This window comes from Polypterus senegalus, chromosome 12 (genome assembly GCF_016835505.1).
Source record: "Polypterus senegalus isolate Bchr_013 chromosome 12, ASM1683550v1, whole genome shotgun sequence".
Lineage (NCBI taxonomy): Eukaryota > Metazoa > Chordata > Cladistia > Polypteriformes > Polypteridae > Polypterus > Polypterus senegalus.
Genome location: NC_053165.1, coordinates 85,985,024 through 86,009,198, shown reverse-complemented (window position 1 = coordinate 86,009,198; position 24,175 = coordinate 85,985,024). Strand labels below are relative to the sequence as shown.

At 41.2% G+C, this 24,175-nt stretch overlaps 2 protein-coding genes across 2 annotated transcripts in view; both read left to right on the top strand.

Annotated features, from left to right (window-relative positions):
• The window catches only part of LOC120541278 (transmembrane channel-like protein 3), a 57,082-nt gene extending 54,722 nt beyond the window's left edge, over positions 1-2,360 (top strand). Inside the window, exon 22 of the mRNA XM_039772761.1 lies at positions 566-2,360. Within this exon, the coding sequence (XP_039628695.1) occupies positions 566-1,421 (856 nt within the window). The 3' untranslated portion in view covers positions 1,422-2,360. The remainder of the gene's footprint in view (positions 1-565) is intronic.
• A 5,396-nt stretch (positions 2,361-7,756) lies between these two features.
• stard5 (StAR-related lipid transfer (START) domain containing 5) lies at positions 7,757-22,934 on the top strand. Its single transcript, XM_039772760.1, has 7 exons — positions 7,757-8,182; positions 9,968-10,017; positions 11,051-11,183; positions 13,252-13,369; positions 13,483-13,576; positions 17,901-18,046; positions 21,651-22,934. The coding sequence occupies exons 1-7, from the start codon at positions 8,093-8,095 to the stop codon at positions 21,659-21,661; spliced, it is 642 nt and encodes a 213-aa protein (XP_039628694.1). The 5' UTR covers positions 7,757-8,092; the 3' UTR covers positions 21,662-22,934.
• Positions 22,935-24,175: the final 1,241 nt, after the last annotated feature.

The window sequence follows — 24,175 nt, the reverse complement described above, 5'->3', positions numbered from 1 at the left end:
GCAAGATCCCTGTCCAATTATGGCAACAGTTTTGGGGGAAGGCCTGTTACTGTTCTCAAAACGACATGGAGGAATTTGGGCGGCCTGCACAGGGCCCTGACCTCAACCCTTATCGAACACCTTTGGGATAAACTGTGAATGTCGATCATCAGCCTGATCATCTCATCCCACATCAGTACCTGACCTCACAGATTGACAGAATGGGCTCAGATCCCCACAGACGCACACCTCTAAAATCTTGTGGAATGCCTTCCCAGAAGACTGGAAGCTGTTATGGGAGTCCATCTCCATATTAAAACCCCTGGATTTAGAATGAGATGTCTAACAAGCTGACATATGTATGATGGTCAGGTGTCCACAGAGTTGGCCTTAGAGTGAAAGATATGGTTGTATATTCTAGTATGTCTAATACTGTCGATCAGTCAGTCGTTTTCTAAACCGCTTTGTCAGTGACATTTAATCATCTAATTGACATGAAGAGGTCTAGAAGTAGAAGTAGAAGGTCCAAAGGGAAATGCATTCCTGCTATTTTTCATTTATGAAACCTTTTGTTTTTTTTTTTCAGGCATCCAGGAATTTTACAAAGTGGCGCCATTGGAGCTTGTAGATCCAAGTCCTACCATCATGTCGCCTACAATCCCTCTGGAAAATATGCAGAGAATGCACACTCAGATCCTATCTTCAGAAAGGGAATCCGCCCTGTAAGCGCAGAGGCCATGGGTGGTGGCAGCACCCAGAATTTCATGAGTCGTCGAGCACACACTACCAGGTATGTGATTGTCAACGAACACGATGCTCGCAAGAAGCTCATGCGCTCTTCAGTGAGAATACCCAGACACTACAGGATAGAAGAACCGGGAGAAATTGTGGAGCTCTACCCGAGGAACATCAAGAGGTACGTGTGTCGCACGCCTCAGAGGTCATACCCATCTCACTTTGCTGAAGAAGAGGATGAGGAAGGGATGGGTCTAAGAAGGGACTCGTTCAGTCAGAGGCATCGTCCTCGCTCCCTCTCAGATCTGAACCAGCCGGCTCGCTTCTACATAGGAGATAAGGTAGACAGCCAGCTGGCACTTGCCAAGGACCTAGCAAAAGTCCGCTATGGCATGTATGAAGATGATTATGAGATCGAGTGGGAGGACCTGGCACCCCACGCCCACTCTAGAGCAAAAGTCAAAGGAGTGGAGCACATCAAAGTTAAAACAAAATGTAAGAATGAGCCGTCACTGAGTGAGTCGGACTCGGCCTCCATCGCTTCCAGCAGCGATCAGCAGAACAGCAGCACAGATCAGTACATTCAAGTCATCCATAACAAGGAGAAGTACCTTAAACCAGCTGGAAAGCTGACGAAAAAGAAGTCCAAGACGACCATAGACTTGAACGTTTCGGGATCGTCAGATCTCATCTGTTCCAATGTTTAGGAGATGTTATGGTGGGGACAGTGGGACGCTGCTGCTTACGTCATGCAAACAATTGTGAAAATCAGCACAATATATTACTTTACTAAATATCGAATCTTTTCAGATGTTCAGTGAAAATGAGGAATCGTCAAGCACACTAACGTTACCTGTAATTCCACATGCATGCCTACCAAAACTGTCTCAAAAATGACCGTTAGTTTGGATTAAAAAACAGTTTGTGTCCATCCTTGAATAACTAGCAGAAAATAAAGTGCATGTGTCTATGTCTCTATTCCTGTCATCTCACTCATCATGACGCCAGTGCCCATGTAGTTAGCCAAACACAGGCTACCGAAAATGATACTTTTGGAAGTGCCCTGCCCTGCTGGGTGGCATTTTCAGGTTCCTTCTCTGTGGAATTTGCAAGTTCTGTAGCATTTAGGCAAGTTACCTCCAGCATTCTGAAAGAGTCCCGACTAGGCTGGTGATTACAAACTGGCCCTGCAATGAAACGGTGAGGGGTGCTTCATTCAACTGAATCAAAAAGAAACATTTTCCACTGTTATCCTTCAATGATTCACTAATATATAATTATATAATAATTGATGTGTTATTACATATGTATTAAATCATACATTAAATTTTAGAAAATTAATTTCAAATAACAATATCATCTATAACAGCACAAAACATGATGGCATAGTGAAAATACATAAATAAGACAATGAGTTTGAGCAACATAAGGGATCAATAATTGTGCTTCTCATTCTCGGGTAATGATTCCATTAGATAGATAGATACTTTATTAATCCCAAGGGGAAATGAAATTAAATCCACATTAAATAGACAAAATTTGTATGACTCATTCTCAGGTAATTATTCAGTTCAAGAATCAAATCAACAAAAATCACATGACTCATTCACAGGTAAATGCTCAGTTTGAACATGAAAATAAAAGCGACTTGTGTGACTCGTTCTCAGGTAATGACTCGGTCTGAGAATCAAATCAATGAGAATCGTCTAACTTGTTCACAGGCGATTATATACTTCGAGAATAAAATCAATGAGAAATGTGTGACTGATTCATGGGTAATTGTTGTTTGTGAATTAAACGATTGTGACTTGTTCTCGGGTACTGATTCCGCTTGAGAATCAAATTGACAAGAATTGTGTAACTCGTTCTCGGGAAATGATTCGGTTTGAGAATTAAATGAACAAGATTCACATGACTTGTTCTTGGGTAACAATTCAGTTTGAGAATCAAATCAACAAGAATCATATGGCTCGCTCACAAGAATTTATTCAGTTCAAGAATCAAATCAACGGGAATTATGTGACTCATTCACACGTAATCATTCAGTTCAATAATTAAATGAACAAGATTCGAATGACTTGTTCTCGAGTAATTGTTCAGTTCGAGGATCACATCAATGAGAATCATGTGACTGGTTCATGGATACTTATTCACTTTGACAATTAAATTAATAAGATTCGTATAACTCGTTCTCAGGTTATGATTCAGTTTGAGAATTAAATTGACAAGATTCATATGACTCATTCTCAGGTAATTATTCCGTTCAAGAATCAAATCAATGAGAATCACATGACTTATTCACAGGTAATTATTCAGTTTGAACATGAAAATGAAAGCGACTTATGTGACTCGTTCTCAGGTAATGATTCAGTCTGAGAATCAAATCAATGAGAATCGTATAACTTGTTCACAGGTGATTATACACTTCGAGAATAAAATCAATGAGAAATGTGTGACTCATTCATGGGTAATTATTTAGTTTTAAGATGAAATGAAAGAGATTCGTATAGCTCTTTCTCAGGTAATGATTCAGTTTGAGAATCAAATCAACAAGAATCATCTGACTCATTCCCACAAAATCATTCAGTTCAATAATTAAATGAACAAGATTCAAATGACTTGTTCTCAAGTAATTGTTCTGTTCGAGGATGAAATCAAAAAGAATCATGCGGCTTGTTCACGGATACTTATTCACTTTGACAATTAAATGAATAAGATTCGTAAGACTCATTCCCAGGCTATGGTACAATTTTGAGAATTGAATTAATAAGAATTGTGTAAATTATTCTTGGGTAGTGGGCAGCATGGTGGCACAGTGGGTAGCGCTGCTGCCTCGCAGTTAGGAGACCCAGGTTCACTTACCGGGTCCTCCCTGCGTGGAGTTTGCATGTTCACCCCGTGTCTGCGTGGGTTTCCTCCCACAGTCCAAAGACATGCTGGTTAGGCGCATTGGCGATTCTAAATTGTCCCTCGTGTGTGTGTGTGTGTGTGTGTGCGTGCGAGCCCTGCGGGGGGCTGGCGGCCTGCTCGGGATTTGTTTCCTGCCTTGTGCCCTGTGTTGGCTGGGATTGGCTCCAGCAGACTCCCGTGACCCTGTAGTTAGGATATGGCGGGTTGGATAATGGATGGATGGATGGATGTTCCACTCATTCATACAGTAACTAATGATTCAGTCTGCTTGTTATGTAATCATAACAAATAATAATCATTTCCTGTCTTCTGTCCAATGCTTTTGTTAGCATTAATTTACCTGTGAAAGTGACTAAAAGAGGGAGCTGCTAACACAAAATAGTGGTCTCAGCTGAGTTCTTCCAAGGAAAGCTATATTTAGGCATTAAAAGAACAAATCAATAAACAGATAACAAGTCTCAGAGACCTTCGGCTTTAGATGCATGGAAAGGGTTTTATTTACACCTGAAGGGAGGATAACAGAATAATAGAAACAGAGAAAATAACAATAAATGGCTGTGTGCCTGGCATTGGCCTAATCAGCCCAGTGATGGGTAGCCTAATTATAAAAATAAAGTGGGCACCAGGCCAGTTTTTATCCTTAGGCTTTTGATTTCTGTCTCTCTCACTCACTCTCACATATCTTCTATTTCTTCCTTCCTGAGAGTTCCCATCCATTACACCTCTTAAAGTTACTTCACAAGGATGGCATAGGAGTTTGAGTCCTGGTTTAGATCATCTGGGCTACACTGCCTCCTGCCTGTGATTGAGTCCACTACACCCCTGATACATTACTGTGTTTACTGACACAAACTTGTCAAAAGCCTGGCAGGCATTACTGCTCTTATCAAGGCAAAATGCGACTTCCTCTCAAATTGGCATCACATGACAAAATGCAGCACATAATTCCACCACACTCAGACACTCTTCTGTGGTGGGTTTTCATACTTAACAAGCCATCTGAAAATCCTTCTCTGCAACTATAACTAATAATTGGAGCAATCCTGCCCCCTAATGGAACTGCAATCAAACAACATGCAAGATAGATAGATAGATAGATAGATAGATAGATAGATAGATAGATAGATAGATAGATAGATAGATAGATAGATGGCATAGTAGGCAAGATTAAAAAATTGAATAGATTAACAAGAAAGGCATTATATATTGTGATTGACAACCGGGTCCCATGCCCGTCCAGGACGCCTCTGCTGCATATGTTCCGGGGGACCCACCATGGACAGCTCAATACCTCCCCCGGGATGCTTGGTGGCAGCCTCCCTGGCCAATGTTCGTTCCCCAGTCTCCTGCATGGCTCCATGGGACATGGAGTCCTCCACAACCTGGGTGGGAGCTATGGTAGCCGCTAGGGGGGTGCTGCAGAGACTCGAGAACCCGGCTGGACGAGTCATCAGCCCCACCCTGAGGTGCAATTGGGATCAGGTGGTCAAGCACCTGGATCACCTCCGGGTGGGCTATAAAACAGGCCAGCCTCCACCACTGAAGGGCCAGAATCGGGAGAAGGAGGACGAGGTTGCCTGGGAGGAGTGGTGGTGCAAGGTGGAAGAGTTGTTGGACTAAGGTGCTTTTGGGACTGTGTTGGGCCTGTGGGACATGGGGAAGACGTGTGCTCACGGTAGAAGACTGAAATAAAAAGCCTGTGTGTTTTGTACACGTGCCTCTGTGTAGTCTGTGCCGGGTCTGGCGCTATATAGCAATATATATCCAGGGCATGGATAATTGGGCTTCTACTTCCAAATATAGATAATAGTTGGTTGAAAGATAGATGACAAAGTCCCAAGAAATGTTGGGTTGCTGAGTTGCCCAGTTTACTTCTAATAGGTAAATGAAGATAACAAGTGCATTAGGGGCGGAGTCAGTTGTCCTCACTGAGCATCTTCTCGGTGCTGAGGAGGGAAAAAGCGACGACACCATTAGTGACAGCACCCCCTCTCCACCCCGCAGGGTAATACTTACCTTTGACAAGCCCAGAAGGTGGTCCTCGGATGTATGACTATATATATATATATATATATATATATATATATATATATATATATATATATATATATACTAGCTATATAAGCCTGTGCTGTAAAAAGCCTGGGGTCCAAGAAACTATTGAAATTGTCAGAGAAAAAATTGAAATGTAGAAATGTCAGGTAATTGACATTTGACTACTCTGGGTGTCTCTCTCCTAGGAAGTTTTGTTTTGCAGACGCGCTCACATCATTTGTGTATTAGCGGCTAAGTGACTTTGTCCTTCTTCAGAGATTTTGTTTTGCTGATGTGCTCACCTCACTTGTGTATTAGTGGCTAAGCGAATGACTCTTTCTTCGGAGGTTTCGTTTTGCCAACGTGCTCACATCGCTTGTGAATTAGTGGCAGGAGGTAAAGTAAAAGGGGTGTCATTTGTGCCAATGTTAGCAGTGGAACAACTTTGTCTTTCTTCGGTGGTTTCATTTTGCTGACTAACTCGCCTTACTTGTGTTATTAGTGGCTAAACGAGTTTTCTGTTTCCTCGGAGGCAGAGTCCTTTATCCCGATCTACCTCTCACTTCCAGGCCACACAGACAGACAGAAACACATTTCCATGTGTAGATGTTTAAATATAAGATATATATATATATATATATATATATATATATATATATATATATATATATATATATATATATATATATATATATATATATATATATAAATATATATATATATATTGTGATGGACAGCCGGGTCCCATGCCCGGCCTACTGCATCTGTTCCGGGGGAGCAACCATGGGTAGCTCAATACCTCCCCCGGGACACTTGGTGGCAGCCTCCCTAGCCGACGGTAATCCTCCAACCGGTTGCATGGCCCCATGGGAGATGGAGTCTTCCACAGCCTGGTTGGGAGCTTGGATGGCTGCTAGGGGGAGCTCCATGGAGTCAACAGCCTGGCTGGATGAGTCTTCAGCCCCACCCGGAAATGCAATTAGGACCAGGTGGTCAAGCACCTGCAACACTTCTGGGTGGGCTATAAAAAGGGCCAGCCACCACCACTCAAGAGCCAGAGTTGGGAGGAGGAGGACTAAGCTTGAGGAGGAGTGGTGGTAAAAGACAAAGAGAGTGTGTTGTGCTGCAATTGTGCTTTGGGACTGTGTTGGGCTGTGTGGTACAGGGAAGACGTGTCTCACAGCTGAAGAGCAATAAAAGTTTGTTATTATTTTGTACGTGCCTCTGTGTCAGTCTGTGCCAGGTCGGGCGCTATAAAGCGCTTCATTACAATATATATAAATTTATATTCTCAGTAGGCAGCAGTTAGTACCTACCAAAAGTGGTCCAAGGAAGGACAACCAGTGAACCAGTGACAGGGTCATGGATACCCAAGGCTCTCTGATGTGCGTGGGGAGTGAAAGCTGTCCTATCAGGTCTGATCCCACAGAAGAGCTAATGTAGCACAAGTAGCAGAAAAACTTCATGCTGGCTATGAGAGAAAGGTGTCAGCCCACACTGTGTATCGTAGCCTCCTGCTTTTCTTCAGATTGGTCAGAGTGCTGATGCTGACTCCTGTCAATCGCTGAATGTGCCTACAATGGTCATGTGAGCATTAGAACTGGACCATGGTGGAATGGAAGAAGGTGCCCTGGTCTGCTGAATCATATTTTCCTTCAGATTATGGGGATGGCCAGGTGTGTGTGCGTTGTTTACCCTGGCAAAGAGATGGCAGAGGGATGCACTATGGGAAGAAGGCAAGCCAGTGGAGGCAGCGTGATGCTCTGGGCACTGGGCGTTTGAGAGGACACGACTTAAATACACTGCGTCAGTGTCAGCCGGAAAAAATCTGAGCGATGCCTTTAAGAAAATAAAAACTACAAATCCCAGAAGAGGTTGCGGACGGTCGCTCGCGTGCTGTAATTTGCCGCCAAGTTTAATTGTCAGAGCAGCACGGAACGCCCACTACGTCAGGGAAGAACCATAGAGAACTGTCCTCTGAGTCAGATAACCCGCCTACTACATAGATCTTAGCCAATAGAATAACCGGGCATTTGATGGGCGTTACGTGAAGCTGTGGCATGACGTGATTGACATCATAGGTATTGCCGGCTGCAGTTACACCCTGTTGGCTGCACCTGCCCTTTTTAAATCGGATTGTCTTTGGCATCTCGACCTGTCATGTTGGTTAAACAACTGATCTCACTGCAAATGCTACTTATCGTCCGAGTAATACGTTAAATTGGTGTAACTTTAACTAGAAAAGTTCTTTGATTTTAAGAATCGGTGGTCGATTCTTGGTTTCGCTTCATGCTCCTCAAGTTTTCTTCTTTTAAAGCTCTTTGCTCGCGATCTCCACTATGCCCACTGCTGCGGCGGTCTCTTAAATCGCGACCCTTCCCAGCGGAGTGGCACCGACCGTGTCGCCAGCTCTATTCGCACTGCCACAGGAGTGATGGACTACCGAAACATCGCCAGCACCGTAGCCGATTGTCTGCTGAGCTACAGCCGGGACGAAAGCGGGTGGAAGGCGTGTAAGAAAACGGTAAGTTGAGACAAAACCGGCGGCTCTGATTTACAGGAAATGACGATCGGGTTCAAACCACCGGCACCTGGCGATGACACTCGGTGGGCTGACATGCAGTTTCTTCCTGAGCTTCACAGAACGCACGCGTCTCTTTAGCTCTCTTATTTAGACCAAGAGATTCCATTATTTAGTGGAATGTGAAGGGTATAATTTTAGCTCATCTTCTGCTTTATTGGCAACACAATACCTTCTAGGTGAAATCCAGAGATATTCCCATATAACTGTTTAAAAGATGTTTATAGGAATTTTATTTTTTGAATGACATTGTGAGATTTTGTCATATTATTTTTTACTTCTTTAATCCAGACCAGAATTGATTGGGGCTGGAACCTATCCCAGCAGGCTTAGGGCACAAGGCAGGAACAAACCCTGGACAGGGTGCCAGTCTATCACAGAGCAAACACATACCACACGCCAGTTTAGCATTGCCAATTCACCTAACCAGTATGTCTTTGGACGTTGGGAGGAAACTAATGCAGACACTGGGAGAACATGCAAACTCCAGGAAGGGAGAACTCAGGATGTGAATCCAGGTCTCCTTACCAGGAGGCAGCAGCACTATGACTGTGCCACCACCATGGAGATATTTTAATGTAGAAAGGTAAAAATAGACACCTGTTCTGTCTTAGAGCAATATAATTGAAATGTAATATTTTTGGATGAATTTGTACTTTATAAATGGCAAGTATCCTATTCAGAAAAAATGGACAAGGGAAACTTATTGTAATGTATTTAAGTTAGAAATACACAATACTATTAACAATGGACATACCATTAGAAATAAAATAACAAAGCACGCTTTCACTGTTTGTCAGTATTATATGTTTATGACACATGTATGTCATGGTCTTTGTAAAAAATCTCAACATTTGCTACATTTGGTCGTTATTTATGTTATCTCTCTTCCATTATTGCAGTTATTGTGATCTGAATTATAAAAAATATATAAAGAAACACTGCGTTAGTACAGTACATTTAACCCTGTGGGTGTAAGACCCATATATGGTTAGTTAATGTTCTGTCAAATTGATAAAAGTATTTAAAATATTTGAATATACAGTGGATTCAGAAAGTATTCAGGCCTCTTCGCCTTGTGCACACTTCATTGTTTTGTAGATTTCATTTCGATTGGATACATTTGCCATTTGTGTCCATCAATGTACACTCAATAACCCTTTTCTTGGCATTCAAACCGTTTTCTACACAGACAACAGGGGGCGCCTCTTCAACAACCGCCAACGTGTAGCTTTCACCTGGCCATTCTTCATCACACATTAGCTATCAGGTGGTGAAGGGATGACACGGGGTAAGTCCATCATTAAGGTTTTGGCTAAAGTTTTACAGCCTGGTGATTAGAAAGATGATTAGGGGGCCAGAATGGACAAGGTTATGGTGGGCACTTTAGCTAGAACTTTAGCTTCTACTCTGCTATCCTTGAAGGAGGCCCAGGGATCTTTTATTACACAAAGAGTCAACACCTCAGGTTTATATCTCATCTGACGGACACACGGCACCACTTTTACATAACTGAGGCACTGGGATCCCCACACAGACCACAGGGTAAGTGCCCCCTGCTTATATACAGTATACTGTATATGTGTGGATACACACATCAAGTATTGGGAAACCCTTAGGAAAACACTGTATATGATGGAGCAAAATAATAAACACGACTGCACACCTAATAACAAACGACTTGCTCTTCTGCCTTGACAGCTCATCGGCTTGGTCTTTGTTTTTTAGAGCGAAGTATCCGTTTTTTGGAGACCATCCACTGAGTTTCCAGGAAACTTGTAAGTAGTGGAGAGCATTACCTGCTTTAATTGTGCTCTATCTATCTATCTATCTATCTATCTATCTATCTATCTATCTATCTATCTATCTATCTGTCTGTCTGTCTGTAATAAAATCCCTTTCTTGTCAATTTATCAATTTTAATATTGCCTACTATCTGTCTATCTCAGGGCAGATCTCCTATGAAGCTAATAAAGCCTAAGCTTCAGGGCTCCTTATACCAGAGGGGCCCCAGAAGCGACTATAGTCAACATTGCTTAAAAATCTTTTGGGTGTCTGATAAATGAGAAGGGGATTTTTAAAATAATAATATTAAAAATAAACTGTAATGACAGCACAATTTTAATCAAAATCTGAGATGGTTGCATATTTTTAAACATTTGTGATGATCTGTGGTGGAACAACCCCATTGAAGAAGGTAATGGGAGTTAGCCAGACCCTACTGCTGGTTGCAAAAGCCTCCATAAAAGTTCAAGCTTCAGGGTCCCAAAAATGTAGGTCCACCAGATCTATCTATCTATCTATCTATCTATCTATCTATCTATCTATCTATCTATCTATCTATCTATCTATCTATCTATCTATAGTGCCTTTCCTATCTATCTATCTATCTATCTATCTATCTATCTATCTATCTATCTATCATATACTTGTCAATTAATGTAGAGTTTCAATCTTGCCTACTACGCTATCTATCTATCTATCTATCTATCTATCTATCTATCTATCTATCTATCTATCTCTATCTATCTATCTATCTATCTATCTATCTATAGTGCCTTTCCTATCTATCTATCTATCTATCTATCTATCTATCTATCTATAGTGCCTTTCTATCTATCTATCTATCTATCTATCTATCTATCTATAATAATAAAATGCCTTCATGTTAATTTATGTAAATGTTTAATCTTGCCTACTACGCTATCTATCTATCTATCTATCTATCTATCTATCTATCTATCTATCTATCTATCTATCTATCGTGCTGTCAGATAGTACCCTTTGTTAAATGTCTCCCTATTTCTTTAGGTACAAGGGTGATGGAGTCATTCCCGCCAGCCCAGAGGTTGTATGGGAGTGTTTGAAACCAGTGCCAAATGGGCTAAGAGTGCAGTGGGACAGCAACATCAACCAGTTTGATCTGATTGAATCCATCGATGATGTAAGTTTGTGTTTGGCTCTCAGTGTTGCTGGCCCCTTTTTCAGAGCACACTTTTCCAGATTTTCTTTCTCCTCAACTTCCCATTGCTACATCTCTCTAAATATCGGATGCTGTCTTGTCTCTTATATTTTTCTATTTCTACAAGTGTTTTTTTTTTAATCCTTTTAACAACAGTCACTGACTGTCAGAAAGTAAAAGTAGCATGAAACTTTAAATGAATACTCAAAAATGATATTTTTGTGAAAACCTTTAAAACCTGTGGTTAACATGTTACTTACCCCATGTAGTTTGTACTGATGGCTGAGGAAAATCTTTAATCTCATGTTTCCATAAAGAATGGAGACGACAGAGAAACCGTGCTAGATAAACTGGGATAACACAGGTGGATTTCCACACAAGTAACCCATTTATTTGGCCATGGACAGTAAAGCCTTAGCCAGGTTGCAGTTCAGGATTTCACAGTCTGTTAGCCCTCATGACACACATTCATCCAGCAGCCACAGTTAGAAAATGGTGGAAGTGTCCACAAAGATGGATTTCCTGAGGCAAATGCTCAGGTGATCGCATTATTCCTTCTCCTGGTTCAAATAATCGGAGTCAATATTTTAGAAATCACTAAATCTTCATTGACGAGTTGAACGTAACAGCACAATCTCAGGAGACGCAAGCTCCAGGCTTGTTTTCAGATTCACAGGGCACAAGGCAAGAACAAACTCTGGGCAGAATGCCAGTCCATCACGGGGCAAACACACACACATGCCAATTTAGCATCGCCAATTCTCCTGACCTGCATGTCTTTGGACTTTGGGAGTAAACTAATGCCGACACGGGGAGAACATGTAAACTCTAGGCAGGGAGAACTCATGATGTGAACCCTGGTCTCCTTACCACCACTCCTTCTCCTGGTTGAAATATTTCAGAAATCACTAAATCTGCATTGACGAGCTGAATGTACAGCACGATCTCGGGAGGCACAAGCTCCAGGCTTATTTTCGGATTCACGGCAGCCATTGATTTATTTTTTTTTGTCACATTTCTTCTGACAGTGGAGCATTTTGTCAACGGAGAACTCCATCAGTGGACTCATGCATTTGAATACGCGTCTTTAAAGAAATCAGGTCTCTTTCTTAATTGGGTTACATGCCTTATCTCGGTTTTATGTGTGTGCATGTAAACGTGCTCGTGGTCATCCGTGATGTAATCGTAGAAATTTGCTTCACACATGAGTGAAGCTGATACACCAATGATCCCGTAAGTGGATAAACTGATTCTGAGAATGGATTTGTGGGTAGAAAGGTTATAAAACTTCATCATGTGACTGTTACGGACGCTAGGGGTCGCTGTTGCCCCCAGACCGACACACAGGGCACACAAGTGAAAAGCACCGAGAAGATATTTATTCATTTTTTCTTCTTATACAGTGCCCTAAACACCACAATCATCGCTATTCTCTTCTCCTCCACACCTCCCAGTAAGCGTTATCCACCTCCTCCCGACTCCGGCTTGTCTGCTGGGTCTTCCTCAGTCCTTTATGTAGTCCTTGACCCGGAAGTGCTTCTGTTCTTCCTCCCATGTGACTTGTCCAGCACTTCCGGGTCAGATAGAGAACTTGAGTTTCTCGTTAACCCGAAAGTATTTCTGGACTCCCATCCATGTAGGGCTATGCAGGAAATAAGAGTCCCAAGGTCTTCACGTGGCGTCTACAGTACCAAGCAGGGCTGCGATACCAAACTCCAAGCTCCGTGATGCCCTGTGGGAATCTGGGGCACCGTTAAGCTGTAGGGAAGCTGCCATCTAGGGCTTTGGGGATGGGCAGTGTCCAAATGTAGCTGCCTTCCGCCATCCTCAGGGCGTCCCGGCCGGGCTGAGCTGCTGGCCGTCCCTTACACCATGTTATTGATTTTAGTAACCTTCAATACAAGCGTATTTTCATTTTCGTTTTCCAAAAAGGACATTTTTTAGAATTGGTGAACCTCCAATCAAAAGTGCAGGTTGTAAATGCTATTTTAAAATCGATTCAGTACCCAGTGTTCATTTTTGCCCTTTTTTCTCCTCTACTTTTGGACAGTATGTCTCAGTCTGTAGAACTGTTACTCCTTCAGCAGCCATGGGCTTAATCTCTCCAAGGGACTTTGTGGACGTCGTTTTAGTGAAGCAGTATGAAGATGGGACATTTTCTTCAAATGGTGAGTTACATTTGTACGATCGCGACTGAAACGAGTCAGGAGGGGCCGGCTGGTTCGTTCGTTTAGGGTTGAGGCTGAAATTCATTTCTGTCGTTTCATGTGTTGATACTTAGCTACCCATGTGGGTCATTCCGAGTGTCCACCTCAGCCGGGCTTTGTGAGAGGATTCAATCACCCCTGTGGCTGCTTCTGTGTCCCCATCCCTGGGTAAGTTGCACTCTCTGCACCAGTAGGTCAGCATTATGAATGCTGAAGAGCGTTTGTGACTCCAAAAAAATGTACACCCCCTTCACTTTGTAGGATGTTACTGGATGGGCTTAGTTTGTAAAGGAAGGCACACATTTAACTGGCCATTTAATGGCATAGTTTCAAGATTATTTTCATGAAGGGACACAAATTCAATCACTAATATGTAGGCTCATCGGTAATATTAAGTTAAAATTAGCCCGCCGTGGTTTCATGGCCCGTGTTGTGAGCCCAAACAAAATATAACGTCTCATCAAGAAAGAGAAAAGTCAGTTTGAGTCGCCAGTCTGTGCCACGAACTAGCAATTCATCGACCTGTCAGGCCTGGCGTCTGTGTAAGGGATAACTTAGCCAATCCCTGGTTGTTTCTGTATTAATCTTTAACTGCTGTGCCCCTCCATCCACTCCAGAAACACAAAAAAAGAGCCATGATGTATACCACAGGAATCTCGCGCACCCCCTGCTGCAAAGAAGACTGCGTGACAGTTTACTTGTAAGGTGAGATGCACAGGATTTAAAAAAAAATGTGACGGCCACACTGCACAAGTGTTTGGAGCCAGTCGTCAAATGTTATTTACATCGATGATGTTGGTAAGCCATATCCTCGCAATATCATTGCCCAATCACCTCAGTCCTAGGGACCATGTGGTCAGGGGTGGCAGACCATCCTAGTTGTAGAAATGAAGAAGCTGCTGAGAACAGCATCCTGGTTTTGATTTTGTCAAGATTTTCAGATATTTGAGATACACAAAGAAGCAGTAAGGATTTGATGAAGGATTAGATTAGAGTAGATTACATTAGATTAGATTACACTATAGTAGAGTACATTGTATTACAATAGATTAGATTACATTAGATTAGACTGGAGTAAATCAAATTAGATCAGAGTAGATTATATTACATTAGGTTAAATTTGTGTAGATTAGATTAAACTAGAGTAGATTAGATTAGATTAAATTATGATAGAATACAATATATTAGACTACAGTAGATTCAATTAGAGTAGATTACATTAGAGTAGTTTATATTAAATTAGAGTAGGTTAAATTACATTAGATTAGAGTAGATTAGATTACATTAGATTAAATTAGAGTAGATTACATTAGAGTAGTTTATATTAAATTGGAGAAAATTAAATTACATTAGATTAAAGTAGATTAGATTACACTAGATTAGAGTAGATTAGATTACATTAGATTAAATTTGTGTAGATTAGATTAAACTAGATTAGATTAGATTAGATTAAATTATAGAATACAATATATTAGACTACAGTAGATTATATTAGAGTAGATTACATTAGAGTAGTTTATATTAAATTATTAGATTTTTTTAGATTAGATTTTAGTAGATTTTTTTATTTATTAATTTTATTACAATTAAATTAGAGTAGATACATAGCAATCAAGTTTTTACAAAAAAAAATTATATATTAAGAACAGATCGATCCCCACCAGATCGATCCCCACCCTGAGAGAGAGAGCAAGCCAAATGGTGTAAAATTTAAGGCTTGTAAAAATACCTAAATCAACAAATTCTCTGTGCTTTATAAAATCATTTCAAAATATTACTGATTAGATCCTGCCATGTTTTGAAAAAGTCTGCACAGATCCTCTAACTGAGTATTTGATTTTTCCAATTTTAAATAATATAACACATCAGTTTCCCACTGACTTAAAAGAGGAGAGTTTGGGTTCTTCCAGTTTATCAGAATAAGTCTGCGTGCCAACAGTGTAGTGAATGCAATCACAGTTTGTTTGTCCTTCTCCACTTTAAGACCCTCTGGAAGAACCCCAAACACAGCTGTTAATGGGTTAGGAGGGATTGTGAGTCCAAGACTGTCTGAGAGGTAATTAAAAATTTTTGTCCAGAATAATGTTAATTTGGAGCAGGCCCAGAACATGTGACCTAGTGAGGCTGGGGCTTGGTTGCAACGTTCGCAGGTTGGATCATGCCCTGGAAACATTTTGGAGAGTTTTAGTCGAGACAGATGTGCTCGATATATAATTTTGAGTTGTATAATTGTATGCTTTGCATATGGAGCTTGAGTGAATTCTCTGCATTGCTACTTTCCACTCCTTTTCTGATATATTAATTGAGAGGTCATTTTCCCAGTGTCCTCTTGGATCTTTGAAAGGAAGGGATTGTAAAAGGATTTTATATATTGTAGAGATGGAGTCTAATTCCTCAAAATTGAGCAATATTTTTCCAGCGTGGATGAGGGTGCAAGATGAGGAAAATCTGGAAGGTTCTGTTTAACAAAGTTCCTGATTTGAAGATAGTGAAAGAAATGTGTAGCTGGAATGTTAAATTTGGAACGTAATTGTTCATAGGATGCAAAAACGTTGTCTATATAAAGATCTCTAAGCAAGTTAATTCCAAATTTTTTCCAGATATTAAAACTGCATATGTTTGTGAGGGTTGAAAGAGGTGGTTCTTTTGCAGAGGTGCCACAGAAAGAAGCTTCTCCGTCTTAAAATGCTTTCTACATTGGTTCCAGATTCTAAGTGAGTGGAGCACAATTGGGTTATTAGTGTATTGCCGATAGCGTGTGTTTATTGGAGCACAAAGCAAGGAATACAAAGAAGTACTGCAGGATTTTACTTCTATTGCGGTCCATGCCTGTGTATGTTCTTCTATTTGTGTCCAGGTTCTTATCGCCTGTATATTTGCCGCCCAGTAATAAAACTGGAAGTTAGGTAGAGCCATGCCGCCTTCTGCCTTTTGTCTTTGTAGGGTCGCTCTTTTGATGCGTGGATGTTTAGAATTCCAAATAAATGAGGTTATTGTTGAATCTAAATTTATATTAAATTAGAGTAGATTAAATTACATTAGATTAAAGTAGATTAGATTACATTAGATTAAATTTGCGTAGATTAGATTAAACTAGAGTAGATTAGATTAGAATAGATTAGATTAAATTATGGTAGAATACAATATATTAGACTACAGTAGATTAAATTAGAGTAGATTACATTAGAGTAGTTTATATTAAATTGGAGTAGATTAAATTACATTAGATTAAAGTAGATTAGATTTCACTAGATTAGAGTAGATTAGATTACATTAGATTAAATTTGTGTAGATTAGATTAAACTAGATTAGATTAGATTAGATTAAATTATAGAATACAATATATTAGACTACAGTAGATTAAATTAGAGTAGATTGCATTAGAGTAGTTTATATTAAATTGGAGTAGATTAAATTACATTAGATTAAAGTAGATTAGATTACACTAGATTAGAGTAGACCAAATTAGAGTACAATTAGATTACAATTAGATTAAATTTGTGTAGATTAGATTAAATTATGGTAGATTACAATATATTAGATTACAGTAGATTAAATTAGAGTAGTTTATATTAAATTAGATTAGATTTGTGTAGATTAGATTAGATTAAATTATGATAGAATACAATATATTAGACTACAGTAGATTCAATTAGAGTAGATTACATTAGAGTAGTTTATTTTAAATTAGAGTAGATTAAATTACATTGGATTAAAGTAGATTAGATTACATTACACTATATTAGAGTAGACCAAATTAGAGTACAATTAGATTAGAGTGGATTTGATTATATTAGTTTAGATTAGGTTAGAAAAAACTTTATTAATTCCATTTGAAATTTCAAATGCATACAGCATCAGAAACATAAAAACAAGGATACAGACCCACAGAACAGATAATATAGCCAATCAATCAATAAAGAACCAGGAGAAAGATCTAGTCAAAACAATCTGAGGTCAAAGCTAAAAAAACAACCAATCAGATCACCTAACATGAAACTAATAACCAGACTCGTAAACCTCAACACAGAAGTGAAGTCTGAAGTCCCAGCAGACAAGAATCGCTCGTGATTAGAGGTTTATTATCCGACAGCCTCGGTTATGAATGCAGCCCCTGTGTAGGTGTGAATCCAGTCATGTTGAAGATGTCAAACATGTTGTGCTACTCTGGGGCATACTGGGAAGGATGGCCATGGAAATGCATAACTCATATTATCCTCCATAACAATGGCTATCACATAAAATAAAAAAATGGCATCACATTGTAAATTTTTTAATACTGCTCTTCAACAAAGTGGCAATGGTAAAAAATCAAAGTAGTAAATAACATCAACTAAAAGAATAACAATGGCAGCCAAAAAAAGTTTAGTAGTGGCAAATGTTTTTTGATCTTGATGTTGTTGTTTTTACCGTAAGGTGTTGGTTTGTCTGAAATGCTCGATCACTTTTATGATTTTGTTATTTTTTCCGTTTCCTTTTTTTTCTCCCCCAGGGAACCAAGCAAGACGCAGCTCCTAAGTTTTTTCCAAACTGATCTGGGAGGCTTCCTTCCACGATCTATAGTAGATTCCTTCTTTCCTTCAACCATGATGGAATTTTATAAAAACTTGACGAAGGCAGCAAAATCTTATCAAGAAGGTTAGTTCTCGTTACTCGATATCTCTTTTTTGGGGGGGCACACTAAATGAACTCTTACTGTAATACACATTTGTGTCAAAGATAAAAACAAAAGTGAAATTCCTTTTTAAATTTTCAGTCGGAGCAGCGAGCTCAGTGGCTACTTTATTAGGTCCACCTGTCTAATACCAGGTAGGACCCCCTTTTGCCTTCAGAATAGCCGGAAATCTTTAAGACATGAATACATCGAGATGCTGGAAACTTTCCTTAAGAATTTTGACCCATTTTGACTTGACAGCATTATGCACTTCCCTAGCCATGCGCCTCCTATTTCACCTCGTCCCAAAGGTCTGACAGCAGTCATTAAGGGATGGTCACCAATCACAGGGTCCTCGCCACCTTGTACAGTCGTGGCCTTAAGTTCTAAGAATGCCCCAAGTGTTGGATTTCACCAAGTCTGCTGCTTCTGCGTTTTTAGATCTTTTTGTCAGATGTTTCTCTGGTATACTGAAGTAGAATTACAAGCATTTTAGAAGTTTCAAAGGCTTTTATTGACAATGACATTAAGTTTATGTGCAGAGTCCATATTTACAGTGTTGGCCCTTCTTTCTTTTTCAAGACCTCTGCAATTCGCCCTGGCAGGCTGGCAATCAACCTCTGGGCCCAATCCTGACTGATGGCAGCTGCCCATTCTTGCAGAATGAATCAATGCTTGGAGTTTGTCAGAACTGGTGGGTTTCTGCCTCTTGAGGGTTGACCACAAATTCTCAGTGGGATTAAGGTCTGGGGCATTGATTCTCCAACTCGGTCCTGGGACCCCCCGTGGCTGCAGGTTTTTGTTCCCACCATCTTCCGTTTTTCATTGGACACTTAGATTAATTAAGTGAGTCGTTATTTCCCAGTTTCTGTGTTTTTGAGTCAATGTAGAAATTACAAACTAAGTTTGGTAGATTTTTATTAAAAGGTAATAAGCAGTTCTATGGGGAATATGCAGTTTTTTTAAGTCGTTAACAGTATTTTCATCCTAATTTTCATTCTGCGTTTCCAGGTGTTCTGGTTATTTAATTGATTATTTAATAAATTAGCAGGTCGGACACTGAAGGCGTTGCTGCTTTCATCATCCTGGGTGTCTGCTGTGCTGGTTGTTAATTGTCACTATTAGGGTTAAATGAAGGGAGCAAACTACACAGGAAAAGAATAGGAAAACAACAAAGGAGAGTTAAGCATTTATAGCTTTAGAAAAAAAAAATAGAAATATTTCTAAATCTATCTATCTATATATATATATATATATAACAAAGGCAAATACCACTGACTCACTCATCATGAAATCTCCCGAACCGTGAGGACTTGGGACTTGAAATTTGAAATGTAGGTTAGTTAGCCTTGGCCCACAGGTGCTCGCTAAAAAACGGTTTTAAAAATTTCATGGTCCAAGCACGAAATTTCTTACAGTTTTTTAGACCCGTTTGTATGTCTGTCTGCGTTTCATGAGAAAACTACTTAACACATTTCGATCAGGTTTTGTTCTAGAATTTGCTTGAACATTCCGGTTGATTTTGTGACTTTCTCATCGCGCTAAGTATCATAATTCACTTGTGGTACCGATTTATTAGCGCGAATCCGAGAGAAACTCATCAAGGGGGCGTAACCTTAACTCCGCTTTGTTAGCGAATAATAGAGAACTACTTAACAGATTTAGATGTTTTCTTTTTCTAGAATTTGCTTGAACATTCCGGATGATTTTGTGACTTTCTCATCGAGCTAAGTATCATAGTTCGCTTGCCGTACCGATTTATTAGCGTGAATCCGAGAGAAACTCATCGAGGGGGCGTAACCTTAACTCCACAGTACAAGCAGGCTTACTATTGAGAATGAATGGGGGCATCGACGGGAGGGGTTCATCACCAGCCCACCTCAGAGTCACCTCCACTACAGTATGCTGCCTGCAGCGTCTGCCCATCGAGAACGAACATGGTGTGGCTAAAGGCGGGTAGTGAATCACCCCCATTCAATAGGCAGCCATCCGATGCACACTACAATGCTACCCTCCGCTGCCAGCAGGAGCATAAAATAAAGGACGTAAAACACAGAAATCGTACAATGCCCAGTTTTCAGTTGTCCCTTTCTTGTCTTCTAATGCATGCCCAGCAGTTCTAAATGACGGGCTAAATCTGGCGTTGTGTTAGCTGTACTTGTGAGTGGATTTGTAAAATAGTTTCTGTACAGAGCGCAGTGACATATTAAACATATGTACTTATTACAGCTGGTTAGGGAGTTTTCTGGCCATGGACCCCAGAATTTTGATGTTTTGTTCCCCGAGCCACTGAGTCTTGGCGCTCCATCATGCATTGTTGGTCACCAAACTGTTCTGGGATTAATTGAGAGAAGTTGCTCTCGGAGGATGATTAGGTCCCATTCTTTATTCAGGGCTCGGGACTGGGATGGCACCACTAGGGCAGAGCTCGCTCAGGAATGGCAGCAGACAGGTGGGAGTGAGGCGAAAGCTTTTAGAGGGATGGCCTGGTGGTTGTCAAGAAGGGCAGCAAAGAAGCCAAGACAAACATCAGGGGCAGACTGATATTCTGGGATTGGACTGCTGGGGTTAAAGTCATTTTCTCTGATGAATCCTCTTTCCTATTCTTTGAGAAGAAGCGGTGAGCGGTGCTGCCATCAGTCCTGTGTCACGCCAACAGTAAAGCATCCTGAGACCAGTCATGTCACATAGGGTTGCTTCTCAGCCAAGGCAATGCAGGGCTCACTCACAGAACACAGCCATGAATAAAGAACATGCCTGCAAAAGGCATAGTGGAGAGCATTCTTACTTAAACTTAAATCACTGTCTGGTATGGCAGCTAATCGCAATGGTTAGGACAGCACAATTCATACCGGAAACTAGTTGTGCTGCATGTCTAAGTAATCAGCATAGACCTCAGCGTTAGCGTTTGCATGGCAGAGTGTCCATCTGGTCACTGTGTCTCTGTTATGTATATCCATTTATTATTCAACCCACTATATCCTAACTACAGGGTTACGGGGGTCTGCTGGAGCCAATCCCAGCCAACACAGGGCACAAGGCATTAAAGAAACCCCGGGCAGGGCGCCAGCCCACCACAGCTGTTATGTATAATGTAATTTTAATGTAAAATGTCTCTGTCATTTGGTACAGGGATCAAAAAGGCAGTGCTAATGTCTGTGATGCACCATCTGTTGGAAAAGCAGAGACATAGCAACCTGATGGACGCACCGCCACTTGCACTTTTATTAGGGTGGGCACTCCCATCCCTACAGGACATCTGCGGCAAGATATATACGGGTGAAGAAATTGTCATCCATCATCTCCGATCTCAAACACTTCAGTAACATAACTGTTTGACCTCCCCATCCATCAGCAGCGTTTGATGGCAAACCAGCAGACCCTCAAACAGCCCCAGCACTCTGAGCATTGAAGCGCTAACTGGCATATGCTCACGTGTTTGACCTGTGACCGAGACTCCATTGTGGGCGCCATTCACTTTATTGCCATACTTTCAAATGATTTCGATTGTCAAACCCTCCCAAGCAGAAAACGAAAATATGCACGTTACCTGAAGATGTCTCTCATTTTTTATTTTTTTTTTTACAGGGTCCCAGTGAGATGAAAAGTTAACCAAAGAAGAGGACGAAGAGCAAAATGAAAGGAGTGCACCATAAAGAAGGCACAAGTCTAGCACTTTTATTTTTATTGATCTTGAGGTTGTCGCACCAAACGCCAGTCGGGCAGCACCGTTCTCTTGTTAAGTACCGTTCCATCAGCAGCTCAAATCACGTTGCCCACTTCTCCTAATCTGACGCATTCCTAATGCTTTAGTCCTAAAATCGAATGGCATTCTGAGTAAGGGGTGCTCAGTATTGCCCACAGGGATGGGCACTTCCCGCTCAAAGCTGCTCCTGAAGCCCTGTCTAATCTCAGCGCAGATCCTTCCATCTATCCATCCTTCCAGTTTCCAAACCCACCTCTCCAGAGAGTAGGGTCACATAACAGCTGGAGCCCAGTTTCCAGTTGAAGAAACCTGGCATGGCATCCAGAAGCAGCACCACTATAGGCCCGGGTAGGCCCATGCCCACCCATTGACCTAACTGGCTAAATCTAATTTTTAATATGCCCCGTCTCAATCAAAAAATCAAGTTACTGTAAACCTACACAGCAAAATGTCCAGTGTTACTTTTTAAGAGATAAATTAACTGTTACAGTCAGAAAAGTATTTGGAAAGCGCGGATGTGGATGACGATTTTGCGGTACTTGACTGTCTAACAGGTTTTTGAAAATAAGGTCAGCTCTAAATTTTACCAATCACAGCCACTTGAAAACGTGCAGCGCTAACCAGAGGCTACTTACTGAGTTTACTGTTTCGAGAGAAATGTGAACAAGGTAAGCATAAAGAATGAGTCGGTAAACGACGCTTTTAAGTTTACTGCCAAAAGAAAATGAATAGAACTGCAAAACATTGCAGAGTGTGATGCCAACATTGAACACTTCGGTACTCCCACAATGGCAACTGTAAACCACACCACAAGCATCTGGCGGTACGCCCATTTACCCAGTCCATCCATTATGGCGATCTGGCCGGGTAGGACTCCATCCTTTATCCCAGCCAGAATGCCCATCTCTCCTCCCTGGCACCTACACGTACCACTGGCCATTAAAAAGAAGTCCCTTTGTGCCATTCCATCTACCTCATATTAATGCCTTCATCTTTCTCTCTGTCTCTATGCATGATATTTTAAAATGTGTGTGTACGTCTGTTGGTTTTATTTTTTCGGTTGTGTCCTCTTGTCATGTTATCGGTGTGTGTGTCTTTACATTTTTATATATATATATATAAATACAGGCAGTCCCCGGGTTACGTACGAGATAGGGACTGTAGGTTTTTACTTAAGTTGAATTTGTATGTAAATCGGAACAGGTACATAAATTTAATAAATGCTATTGTTGACCGATTGTAACCAAGTGCTCTGCCAGTGAATGATGGAGTTTCACATCTCTCTCACCTTTTTATTATTTCTACTTTATTTTCCACGGTGATGGTTTTTCTCTTCTTTACTGTATCACCAGCACTTTCATCAGATTTGTGTTTCAGAGACATTGTTGAAGGGTGAAGACAAAAGATTAAGATGAGCTCTTCTGCACAGCACTGTACACACTATCACAGCAGGAAGGCACCTGTCGTCAACACGTCTGATGTACTGACAGGAGACAACTTCCTGCTATCTGCGTAACAGAACAAGCAGGCTTACTATTGAAAATGAATGGGGGCATCGAGGGGGGTTAACCAGCAGCCCACCACACATTTACCTCCACTACATTATGCTGCCTGCAGCGTCTGCCCACTGAGAACAAACACAGTGCGGCAAAAGGCGGGTAGCGAATTGCCCCCATTCGATAGGCAACCATCTGATGCACACTACAATGCTAGCCCCCGCCGCCCCGTTCACCCTCAATGGCCTCCGTTCAGCCACAACTGGGTCACCGCTTGCAGCATTACCAGCCGCCCACCCTAGCCGCCGGGAGCCGCCTGAGGGACACTACACTGCGCGGGCAGCGAAATCACCCCCCCCTCCAGCCTCCATCAAGCCACCGCTTGCAGCGTCCCCAGGCCGAAGATAACGGAACGGCAGTTACTGAGGCACATGCATCACAGCTGTGGCCCCGTTCGTAGGTCGGATGTCCGTAACCTGGGGACACCTGTATATGCACTACCACTTTTCCCATTTTTTTCTTCAAATGTAATCAGTTGAAATGCAATGAATGACCTAAAATGGTGGAAAGGTAAGCAGTAAAATGCTATAGAGGTTTACATTTAGAAGTTTAGGTTAGCAAAAACTGAAACAAAAGGAAATTTCAGAACATTACAAGTGGCCGTTTGACAGGGAACAACTAATAAGTGACAAACCTCCAGATGTTCGGCAGCAATTCAAGGAAATGAAGCCAAGCAATTTGCACGGGTGTCTCAGCCTCTGTTGATTCCTTAAAAACTTTCTCTCTGTCTGTGAAGAGGAGACTTTCCTCCAGTCTGTGGTGGTCCACAGTCGCTACTTCACGGCCCTGCTGTGTCCTTTAAGGAACGGCTCTCTTCCTGCCACTCACCCTGTCAGACCCGCAGCACAAAG